Source organism: Mytilus galloprovincialis, chromosome 4 (assembly GCF_965363235.1).
Source record: "Mytilus galloprovincialis chromosome 4, xbMytGall1.hap1.1, whole genome shotgun sequence".
Lineage (NCBI taxonomy): Eukaryota > Metazoa > Mollusca > Bivalvia > Mytilida > Mytilidae > Mytilus > Mytilus galloprovincialis.
Window position 1 is genome coordinate 30,635,127 of NC_134841.1, and position 13,216 is coordinate 30,648,342.

General features: G+C 33.7%; 1 protein-coding gene across 1 annotated transcript; it reads right to left on the reverse strand.

Annotated features, from left to right (window-relative positions):
* Positions 1-9,388: 9,388 nt before the first annotated feature.
* On the reverse strand, positions 9,389-12,772 carry LOC143071855 (polyubiquitin-C). Its single transcript, XM_076246468.1, has 2 exons — positions 12,639-12,772; positions 9,389-11,079 (listed from the first exon to the last, which is right to left on the reverse strand). The coding sequence occupies exon 2, from the start codon at positions 11,074-11,076 to the stop codon at positions 9,475-9,477; it is 1,602 nt and encodes a 533-aa protein (XP_076102583.1). The 5' UTR covers positions 11,077-11,079; positions 12,639-12,772; the 3' UTR covers positions 9,389-9,474.
* Positions 12,773-13,216: the final 444 nt, after the last annotated feature.

Below are 13,216 nucleotides of genomic sequence, written 5' to 3' on the forward strand. Positions count from 1 at the left end.
GCAATTGAAAATTTCTTGCTATTGCACAATGCTTAATATAATAATTTTGGATCCTGATTTGGACCAACTTGAAAACTGGGCCCATAATCAAAAATCTAAGTACATGTTTAGATTCAGCATATCAAAGAAGCCCAAAAATTCAATTTTTGTTAAATTCAAACTTAGTTTAATTTTGGATCCTTTGGCTTTTAATGTAGACCAATTTAAAAACGGGACCAAATATTAAGAATCTACATACACAGTTAGATTTGGCATATCAAAGAACCCCAATTATTCAATTTTTGATGAAATCAAACAAAGTTTAATTTTGGACCCCGATTTGGACCAACTTGAAAACTGGGCTATTAATCAACCAGATGCTCCGCAGGGCGCAGCTTTATACGACCGCAGAGGTTGAACCCTGAACGGTTGGGGCAAGTATGGACACACCATTCAAGCTGGATTCAGCTCTAAATTTGGATTGTGATTAAATAGTTGACACAGCATAGGTTTCTGACACAGAATGAATGTTGTCTCATGAACTTAAAATATTTTTTTTGCCTTTGAGCAATTCACTATGCTGTTGAATATTATTAATCCTCTCAAAAAAATGTTTGAAGAAATTTTCTTTTTTATTTTGAAATCTGAAATGAGAAAAATTTACCCCCCCCCCCTTTATCACATCCCTCTTTCCCTTTTTCCAAAACTGATCTCAATTCACATTTCTAATGGAGTTTGCAACAATAACTACTCATTTAAATACATCATAAAATATTAAAATATAAAATAAAGTGCTTATTATCACTGAATGGTAAAGATTGTTGTACTTTATCAGTTGGTAGTAAAAGTGAATATACATTGTATATTGTATAAAACAATGATTTAAGTTGATTCAACTACTATTCTGGACAAAGAAAGATAACCCCAATTGAAAAATTCTTGCTATGCACAATATTGTGCAATTAGATATTTCTTGCTATTGTGCAATACTTACAATTGAAAATATTTGCTATTGCACAATACTGTGCAATTGAAGATTTCTTGCTATTGCGCAATACTCTGCAATTGAAATTTTTTTGCTATTGCACAATACTGTGCAATTGAAAATTTCTGGCTATTGCTGAATACTCTGTAATTGAAAATTTCTTGCTATTGCACAATACTTAATATAATAATTTTGGATCCTGATTTGAACCAACTTGAAAACTGGGCCCATAATCAAAAATCTAAGTACATGTTTAGATTCAGCATACCAAAAAAGCCCAAGGATTCAATTTTTGTTAAAATCAAACTTAGTTTAATTTTGGACCCTTTGGACTTTATTGTAGACCAATTTGAAAACGGGACCAAAAATTAAGAATCTACATACACAGTTAGATTTGGCATATCAAAGAACCCCAATTATTCAATTTTTGATGAAATCAAACAAAGTTTAATTTTGGACCCAGATTTGGACCAACTTGAAATCTGGGCCAATAATCAAAAATCTAAGTACATTTTTAGATTCAGCATATCAAAGAACCCCAAGGATTCAATTTTTGTTAAAATCAAACTAAGTTTAATTTTGGACCCTTTGGCTTTTAATGTAGACCAATTTAAAAACGGGACCAAATATTAAGAATCTACATACACAGTTAGATTTGGCATATCAAAGAACCCCAATTATTCAATTTTTGATGAAATCAAACAAAGTTTAATTTTGGACCCCGATTTGGACCAACTTGAAAACTGGGCTATTAATCAACCAGATGCTCCGCAGGGCGCAGCTTTATACGACCGCAGAGGTTGAACCCTGAACGGTTGGGGCAAGTATGGACACACCATTCAAGCTGGATTCAGCTCTAAATTTGGATTGTGATTAAATAGTTGACACAGCATAGGTTTCTGACACAGAATGAATGTTGTCTCATGAACTTAAAATATTTTTTTTGCCTTTGAGCAATTCACTATGCTGTTGAATATTATTAATCCTCTCAAAAAAATGTTTGAAGAAATTTTCTTTTTTATTTTGAAATCTGAAATGAGAAAAATTTAACCCCCCCCCTCCCTTTATCACATCCCTCTTTCCCTTTTTCCAAAACTGATCTCAATTCAAATTTCTAATGGAGTTTGCAACAATAACTACTCATTTAAATACATCATAAAATATTAAAATATAAAATAAGGTGCTTATTATCACTGAATGGTAAAGATTGTTGTACTTTATCAGTTGGTAGTAAAAGTGAATATACATTTTATATTGTATAAAACAATGATTTAAGTTGATTCAACTACTATTCTGGACAAAGAAAGATAACTCCAATTGAAAATTTCTTGCTATGCGCAATATTGTGCAATTAGATATTTCTTGCTATTGTGCAATACTTACAATTGAAAATATTTGCTATTGCACAATACAGTGCAATTGAAGATTTCTTGCTATTGCGCAATACTCTGCAATTGAAAATTTTTTGCTATTGCACAATACTGTGCAATTGAAAATTTCTGGCTATTGCTGAATACTCTGTAATTGAAAATTTCTTGCTATTGCACAATACTTAATATAATAATTTTGGATCCTGATTTGAACCAACTTGAAAACTGGGCCCATAATCAAAAATCTAAGTACATGTTTAGATTAAGCATACCAAAAAAGCCCAAGGATTCAATTTTTGTTAAAATCAAACTTAGTTTAATTTTGGACCCTTTGGACTTTATTGTAGACCAATTTGAAAACGGGACCAAAAATTAAGAATCTACATACACAGTTAGATTTGGCATATCAAAGAACCCCAATTATTCAATTTTTGATGAAATCAAACAAAGTTTAATTTTGGACCCAGGTTTGGACCAACTTGAAAACTGGGCCAATAATCAAAAATCTAAGTACATTTTTAGATTCAGCATATCAAAGAACCCCAAGGATTCAATTTTTGTTAAAATCAAACTAAGTTTAATTTTGGACCCTTTGGACCTTAATGTAGACCAATTTGAAAATGGGACCAAAAATTAAGAATCTACATACACAGTTAGATTCGGCATATCAAAGAACCCCAATTATTCAATTTTTGATGAAATCAAACAAAGTTCAATTTTGGACCCTTTGGACCCCTTATTCCTAAACTGTAGGGACCAAAACTCCCAAAATCAAACCCAACCTTCCTTTTATGGTCATAAACCATGTGTTTAAATTTCATTGATTTCTATTGACTTATACTAAAGTTATTGTGCGAAAACCAAGAAAAATGCTTATTTGGGCCCCTTTTTGGCCCCTAATTCCTAAACTGTAGGGACTTCAAATCCCAACCTTCCTTTTGTAGTCATAAACCTTGTGTTAAAATTTCATAGATTTCTATTCACTTTTACTAAAGTTAGAGTGCGAAAACTAAAATTATTCGGATGACAACGACGACGCCGTGATACCAATATAGGACCAAAAAATTTTCAATTTTTGCGGTCGTATAAAAATCTAAGTTCATTTTTAGATTCAGCATATCAAAGAATCCCAAGGATTCAATTTTTGTTAAAATCAAACTAAGTTTAAGTTTGGACCCTTTGGACCTTAATGTAGACCAGTTTGAAAACTGGACCAAAAATTAAGAATCTACATACACAGTTAGATTCGGCATATCAAAGAACCCCAATTATTCAATTTTTGATGAAATCAAACAAAGTTTCATTTTGGACCCTTTGGGTCCCTTATTTCTGAACTGTTGGGACCAAAACTCCCAAAATCAATCCCAACCTTCCTTGTATGGTCATAAACCTTGTGTTTAAATTTCATAGATTTCTATTTACTTATAGTAAAGTTATGGTGCGAAAACCAAGAAAAATGCTTATTTGGACCCCTTTTTGGCCCCTAATTCCTAAACGTTTGGGACCTCTAATTCCAAAATCAATCCCAACCTTCCTTTTGTGGTCATAAACCTTGTATTTAAATTTCATTGATTTCTATTTACTTATACTTAAGTTATTGTGCAAAAACAAAGAATAATGCTTATTTGGGCCCTTTTTGATCCCTAATTCCTTAACAGTTGGAACCAAAACACCCAAAATCAATCCCAACCTTCCTTTTGTGGTCATAAACTTTGTGTCAAAATATCATTGATTTCTATATACTTAAACTAAAGTTATAGTGCGAAAACCTAGAAAATGTTTATTTGGGCCCTTTTTGGCCCCTAATTCCTAAACTGTTGGGACCAAAACTTCCAAAATCAATCCCAACCTTCCTTTCATGGTCACAAACCTTGTGTTTTAATTTCATACATTTTTATTTACTTAAAGTTATAGTGCGAAAACCAAAAGTATTCGGACGACGACGACGCTGACGCCAACGTTATACCAATATACTATCAAAAAATTTTCAATTTTTGTGGTCGTATAAAAATTAAACATGTCAGATTTGCTCTTAATGCGTTGGTTTCATAGTTATAATTTTACCCCCTATGTTCTATTTTTAGCCATGGTGGCCATTTGGTTGGTTGTCTGGGTCACCGCGGCTGCACACATTTTTTAAACTAGATACCACAATGATGATTGTGGCCAAGTTTGGTTAAATTTGGCACGGTAGTTTCCGAGGAGAAGATTTTTGTAAAAGTTAACGACAGTTAACGGACGCCAAGTGATGAAAAAAGCTCACTTGGCCTTTTAGGCCAGGTGAGCTAAAACGTGCTAGCCCTGCTTCATCTATCTGATAAATATTGCTAACGCCGTCACCGGATCACTATCGCTATGTCGAGCTTTCTAAGCCAAAAGTCGCAGGCTCAACAAAAATCTAAATACTAGTACATGCTTAGATTCAGTATTTCAATGAACTTCAATCATTTTGGACCCTTTGGCCCTGAATGTAGACCAATTTGAATACAGGACCCAAAATTAAAAATCTACATACACGGTTAGATTCAGCATATCAAAGAACACAAATAATTAAGACCCCATTGAAATTGGTCAAGAAATAAAAAAATATACAGAGTATTAGAAGAGAATGGTTTTTAGTCCCTTATTCGTAAACAGTTTAGGCCATAACCCTAACCAGATGCTCCGCAGGGCGCAGCTTTATACGACCGCAAAGGTTGAACCCTGAACGGTTGGGGCAAGTATGGACACAACATTCAAGCTGGATTCAGCTCTAAATTTGGATTGTGATTAAATAGTTGACACAGCATAGATTTCTGACACAGAATGAATGTGGTCTAAAATATTTTTTTTGCCTTTGAGCAATTCACTATGCTGTTGAATATTAATCCTCTCAAAAAAATGTTTGAAGAAATTTTCTTTTTTTTATGAAATCTGAAATGAGACAAGTTTACCTCTCACCCCCCCCCCCCCCCCAATTTTTTTTCACATCCCCCTTTCCCTTTTTCCAAAACTGATCTCAATTCAAATTTCTAATGGAGTTTGCAACAATAACTACTCATTTAAATACATCATAAAATATTAAAATGTAAAATAAAGTGCTTGTTATCACTGAATGGTAAAGATTGTTTTAATTTATCAGTTGGTAGTAAAAGTGAATATACATTGTATATTGTATAAAACAATGGTTTAAGTTGATTCAACTACTATTCTGGACAAAGAAAGATAACTCCAATTGAAAATTTCTTGCTATTGCACAATATTGTGCAATTAGATATTTCTTGCTATTGTGCAATACTGTGCAATTGAAAATATTTGCTATTACACAATATTGTGCAATTGAAGATTTCTTGCTATTGCGCAATACTGTGCAATTGAAAATTTCTTGCTATTGCACAATACTGTGCAATTGAAGATTTCTTGCTATTGCTGAATACTCTGTAATTGAAAATTTCTTGCTATTGCACAATACTTAATATATTAATTTTGGATCCTGATTTGAACCAACTTGAAAACTGGGCCCATAATCAACCAGGTGCTCCGCAGGGCGCAGCTTTATACGACCCCAGTGGTCGAACCCTGAACAGTTGGGGCAAATTTGGTCACAATATTCAAGCTTCATACCGTCTGAATTTTGATTGTGATCAAACTTTTGACATAATATAGGTTTTTGCCACAAAATTAATGTGGTTCAAGACCTAACACATCTATTGCACAATATTATGCAATTGAATATTTCTTATTGAAACTTTTCAAAATTTGAAATTTGAAAAAAAAAAAATCCCTTAAAAAATGGTAAACTGAGATCCCCCCCCCCCCCCCGATTTATTGAAACCCCCCCCTTAGAGCAATAAACCTTAAACTCAATCCCATGCTTTCATTGTAATATTGAACCTTGAAGTACGATTTCAGAGAGATCCATACACTTTAACACAAGTTATTGTCATAATTGTTTGGAAACTAGAAACATGCTTCTTTTTGGCCCTTTTTTCCTACATATTTTGAGCAATTAACCCAAAACTTAATCCCAGCCCCCCTTTGTTATATGGTACATTGTGGTACAATTTCAGAGAGATCCATGCAATTACACACAAGTTATTGTCTGGAAACTAGAAAAATGCTTGTTTTGGCCCTTAATTCCTAAACTTTGGCCCCATAACCCCTTAAATGAATCCAAACCTTCTACTTGTGATTTTAAACATTGCAGTATACTTTCAGAGCAATTGAAATACTGGTAAACAAGTTATTATCCTGAATCTAGAAAAATGCTTGTTTTGGCCCCTAATTCCTAAACGGTTCGGACCATCATCCCCAAAATAAATCCCAACCTTCCTTTAGTGGTATTGAACCTTCTGAAAAAATTTCATTAAGAATTATTCACTTAAACTAAAGTTATTATCCGGAAACCAAAGTCTCTTCAATGACGGCGACGCAGACGACGACATCATACCATTATACGAACCCAAGTTTTTTTTGGGGTCGTATAAAAATCTAAGTACATGTTTAGATTCAGCATATAAAAAAAGCCCAAGAATTCAATTTTTGTTAAAATCAAACTTAGTTTAATTTTGGACCCTTTGGACTTTGTAGACCAATTTGAAAACAGGATCAAAAATTTTGGACCCTTTGGACTTTGTAGACCAATTTGAAAACAGGACCAAAAATTAAGAATCTACATACACAGTTAGATTTGGCATATCAAAGAACCCCAATTATTCAATTTTTGATGAAATCAAACAGTTTAATTTTGGACCCTGATTTGGACCAACTTGAAAACTGGGCCAATAATCAAAAATCTAAGTTTATTTTTAGATTCAGCATATCAAAGAACCCTAAGGATTCAATTTTTGTTAAAATCAAACTACGTTTAATTTTGGACCCTTTGGACCTTAATGTAGACCAATTTGAAAACGGGACCAAAAATTAAGAATCTACACACACAGTTAGAAGCGGCATATCAAAGAACCCCAGTTATTCAATTATTGATGAAATCAAACAAAGTTCAATTTTGGACCCTTTGGGCACCTTATTCCTAAACTGTTGGGACCAAAACTCCCAAAATCAAACCCAACCTTCTTTTTATGGTCATAAACCTTGTGTTTAAATTTCATAGATTTCTATTTACTTATACTAAAGTTATGGTGCGAAAACCAAGAATAATGCTTATTTGGGCCCCTAATTCCTAAACTGTTGGGACCTCAAATACCAAAATCAATCCCAACCTTCCTTTTGTGGTCATAAACCTTGTGTTTAAATTTCATTGACTTCTTTTTACTTTTACTAAAGTTATTGTGCAAAAACCAAGAATAATGCTTATTTGGGACCTTTTTTGGTCCCTAATTCCTAAACTATTGGAACCAAAACTCCCAAAATCAATCCCAACCTTTCTTTTATGGTCATAAACCTTGTGTCAAAATTTCATAGATTTCTATTCGCTTAAACTAAAAGTTATAGTGCGAAAACCAAGAAAATGCTTATTTGGGCCCTTTTTGGCCCCCAATTCCTAAAATGTTGGGACCAAAACTCCCAAAATCAATCCCAAACTTCCTTTTGTGGTCATAAACCTGGTGTTAAAATTTCTATTCACTTTTACTAAAGTTAGGAGTGCGAAAACTAAAAGTGTTCGGATGATGACGACGCCAACATCATACTCAATTTTTGCGGTCGTATAAAAATCAATCACAACCTTTCTTTTTTGGTATGGAACCTTGTACAATTTCCAAAAGATTCATACACACAAGTTATTGTCTGGAAACTAGAAAAATACTTATTTTATCCCCTTGTTCCTAAACTGCAGGGACCATAACTGCCAAATGCAAAACCTTACTTTTGTGGTTTCAAACCTTGTTTTAAATTTCATAGAGATCCATTCACTTTAACTAAATTATTGTCCGGAAACTAAAGTCTTCGGATGACACCAACATGATATTAATGTACGTCGGAACCCACAATTTTTTGCGGTCGTATAAAAACTTAACTATAATCGCTGAACCATGAAAATGAGGTGAAGGTCAGATGACACCTTACAATCCTTCCATAAACCAAATTTACAAGACATATTGTTATAGTATCAGATATATGGACTTATATTTTATAGTTATATTGAATTAGTTCGTGGCTTTGGACCAGCTGTTAGTTACAGTAACTGCAAGTACTCTCAGATCTGTACTTTGTGATATATAAGTAACTGACCCAAGTACTGTATTGTATCTAGCCTTTTAAAACTGATTTTTATAGCTCGTTCTTTAATATGTTGTACGGTTACACCTCTTGATCTGTCCAAGGTGAGGATCCTTCTAATATGTTTAATCCTGCCACATTATGTATGTATGTATGCATGTGCCTGTCCCCAAGTCAGGAGCCTATAATTCAGTGGTTGTCATGTTTGATATTTGTTTTGATATTGAATATTAATTAGGCTGTTAGTATTCTTGTTAGAATTGATTTACATTTATTTAATGGCCTTTTATAGCCAACTAAGCAGTATGGGCTTTGCTCATTGTCAAGGCCAAACAGCAACCATTAGTTATTAATTTCTTTGTCATATGGTCTCTTGTTGAGTTCTCATTGGCGATCATACGTCTTTTTAATAATGACCACCAAAACTTCTTAATTCATGAAATACGGTTGAGGTCATGTGAAAACTGTCATGAGGACCTTGCAAGGTACGCACATACCAAATATAGTTACCCATTACTAGAAATTAACATCACAAAAAAATCTGAACTTTTTCTCAAGTAGTCACTGAACCATGAAAATGAGGTCAAGGACAATGGACAAATGACAGACAGAAACTTAATAACATAAGGCATCTATAAACAAAGTATGAAACATCCAGGTCTACCTTCCAAAATACAATGTTTTGGTATTCCTGCAGCTGCCATTGGATAATTATTAACAAAATTTGGTATGTTGCCCTATAGATGTTAATTTATATGTCTTTGGTCTCTTGTGGAGAGTTGTCTCATTGACGATCATTGGAAAAGGTCATGGACAAGTTATATCAAACCAAATATATACCTGTGTTGGCAAATTTTTCGGAATACTTTTTTTTGTAAATTGCAATGGAGGAAGATTAAGTGTAGTTAACTTTATTGATCAATTGCACAAAAGTTTCGTTCTTGTAAGTGTTGTGTTTAAAAGGTAAAATGTTTGTTCAGTTTAATTTCCACCACGTAGACGCAAAACCAGATGGAGTGTGGATTCCTTTTGAATGTTGTAATCTGAAAGAGTCCTGCCATCTTCAAGTTGTTTTCCTGCGAAGATTAATCTCTGTTGATCTGGTGGAATACCTTCCTTGTCTTGGATCTTAGCTTTAACATTCTCAATGGTATCCGATGGTTCAACCTCTAGAGTGATTGTTTTGCCAGTAAGTGTTTTGACAAAGATCTGCATACCTCCTCTCAGACGGAGCACAAGATGGAGTGTTGACTCTTTTTGAATGTTGTAGTCTGACAGGGTTCTGCCATCTTCAAGTTGCTTTCCTGCGAAGATTAATCTCTGTTGATCTGGTGGGATACCTTCTTTATCTTGGATCTTAGCTTTGACATTCTCAATGGTATCTGATGGTTCAACCTCTAAGGTGATGGTTTTACCAGTTAATGTTTTGACAAAGATCTGCATACCTCCTCTCAGACGGAGCACAAGATGGAGTGTTGATTCCTTTTGAATGTTGTAGTCGGATAGTGTCCTGCCATCTTCAAGTTGTTTTCCAGCAAAGATCAATCTCTGTTGATCTGGTGGGATACCTTCTTTGTCTTGAATCTTAGCTTTGACATTCTCAATAGTATCTGATGGTTCAACTTCTAGAGTGATTGTTTTGCCAGTAAGTGTTTTGACAAAGATCTGCATACCTCCTCTCAGACGGAGCACAAGATGGAGTGTTGATTCCTTTTGAATGTTGTAGTCCGACAGGGTTCTGCCATCTTCAAGTTGCTTTCCTGCGAAGATTAATCTCTGTTGATCTGGTGGAATACCTTCTTTATCTTGGATCTTAGCTTTGACATTCTCAATTGTATCTGATGGTTCAACCTCTAGGGTGATGGTTTTACCAGTTAATGTTTTGACAAAGATCTGCATACCTCCTCTCAGACGGAGCACAAGATGGAGTGTTGACTCCTTTTGAATGTTGTAGTCTGACAGGGTTCTGCCATCTTCAAGTTGCTTTCCTGCGAAGATTAATCTCTGTTGATCTGGTGGAATACCTTCTTTATCTTGGATTTTAGCTTTGACATTCTCAATGGTATCTGATGGTTCAACCTCTAGGGTGATGGTTTTACCAGTTAATGTTTTGACAAAAATTTGCATACCTCCTCTCAGACGGAGCACAAGATGGAGTGTTGATTCCTTTTGAATGTTGTAGTCGGATAGTGTCCTGCCATCTTCAAGTTGTTTTCCGGCAAAGATCAATCTTTGTTGATCTGGTGGGATACCTTCTTTGTCTTGAATCTTAGCTTTGACATTCTCAATGGTATCTGATGGTTCAACCTCTAGAGTGATTGTTTTGCCAGTTAATGTTTTGACAAAGATCTGCATACCTCCTCTCAGACGGAGTACAAGATGGAGTGTTGACTCCTTTTGAATGTTGTAGTCTGATAGGGTTCTGCCATCTTCAAGTTGCTTTCCTGCAAAGATTAATCTCTGTTGATCTGGTGGGATACCTTCTTTGTCTTGAATCTTAGCTTTGACATTCTCAATGGTATCTGATGGTTCAACCTCTAGGGTGATGGTTTTACCAGTTAGTGTTTTAACGAAGATCTGCATTGTCTGAAAAATAAAATTTAATGATTTAAGAAAATTGTCAATTGATAAAGCATCATTAAGGTTTGATTTTTAAGCAAGGAACCATCTTTAATTAATTTTTGACTCTTCACATTGAATAATCCACTTTTATGGTTCAATAAATTCAAAATAAATTTTTGCCATTCATTATAAAATTCTATCAAAAATAAAGCTCAAAGAACTTTTTATATTATTTATATCAACAATAACAACGCACACACATATACGGATACACAACGTCAGAGTAGGTGCCTCGCCATAAAAATTGACAACATTGAAAATAAAACTAGTAATTTTAACCAATCAGAAGACAGTAAATACACCAAATTTATTTATTACACATTTCTGTACAAACAATACAACTTTTAGATGTAATTTTGTAAAAATTTTGAATTTTTGTCGAGAAAACAGGAAATTACAAAAAATGAGAATTACTTTCATACATAGTGTAAGCAGGATACAGGATTCAGGCAAAACAGCAAGCGGGATCCAGGATCAGAACCCCCAGTATGCTCTTCTATGAAGTTGGAATTCAGGAAGTATGATAAAGATCAGAAAAAGCTCTCAAAAATACCAACTGTACAGATGCTGATTGCATAAGGATTTTCTTATTAAAAATCATGGAAAAGGTATTTTGACAAAATTAAGCCAATAAAACGGGAAGATTGTCAAATCAGGTCTATCAAGCTAATAGACTTCAGGTCACCTGGTGTACCATAATCATACAAAACAACTTTAAATTGTTGTGTTGGTTGGATATAAAATGCTCAAGTTTTGCGTTTCCAGTTGTAGATTTTTGTTGTGAATAAAGACGCAATAAAAAATTCCTTCAAGTAGTTGTATCCTGCTTTTTTATATCCTAGAAATATATAATACCCAGTCAAAATAATAGTTTCAAGACTTGTGATTTTTAGAAATGTAAATATGATAAAATAGGGTGCCAAATTGACTTGTTCCCAAGACAACATTTCCAGGGTGTGTATAAATATATATTGATTTGTCATAGTAATCATTCCTTCTTGAAGCAGACCAGGAAAGATTTCAACTGGTTAAACCTAAACACTGAGATCCGGTTTAAACACATCAACAGAACCATCATTATTTTACAAAATAGGAAAAAGCATGACTAAGAAAACATTTCCCGTTTCCAACCCGTTTAAAATTGAATGGTTGAAAAATATTTCTTATATATTCTCATTATATTTCAAAACAAAAAGGGGAGTTCAAGTTCAACGGGTAAACAAAGATGATGACGAAGAAACCATCCTCTAGTTCATCAAAACGAAATGAAATTGTTTGGAACATGAATTAAATGTGACAGGATCCAGGCGAAATTAATGGATTTGGTTTTGTTTAGAGAAAAGAACCCAGAAGAAATATAAAATTATGAAAAATTTTCAATATGGCGACTGAATGTCAGAATGAATATTTTTTTTCCAAACAAAGTTCTGCGATAATAAAACAAATAGGAATAATAATGGTATTGCCTTACCTATACACATCTTGGTTAATAAATTAAATATATTGTTTTAATTTACACTTACCAATTCTTATAATTGAGTTATTTCTTGTGTAATAAGTTCTGTTTTCTCTTTGTCGTTAGTTGCGTCTAGGCAGCAAGATGGCGGGATTTAGGTATTTATAGGTATGGGTCATGTGACTATTTTCATCCTTTGTGATTGGAAAGTTCTGGACATTACGTCATAATTATTATAATTATACTAAAGTTAGACTTCGCGCAATAATATGTTCTATTTTTAAACATAATCTCATATATCTGATATAATTTTAAAAAAAGGAATATTTTAAGTCTTTGTTGTGTGTTTTTTTACATTCTTTTTTTGAGGTAGAGGATTGTAGAAGGCGACCGAAGCCCTCCGGATGATGCCATTGATGGGAATTTAAGGCATAAAAGAAATCATAAATTAGAAATTTATTGGATCGACGTTTAAAAAAATAGCGCTATTTTTAAATGGGCATTGACGTTTTTGCTTTTCGCTATTAAAATGGACTTATTAAATAAAACCTGGCGTTAATTTTTTTTATACTTTAAGCCGATAGCGCATTTTTTGTTTTTGGTCCTTAAATGGACTATGAAAAAATGCAGGAGAGCGAAATAATC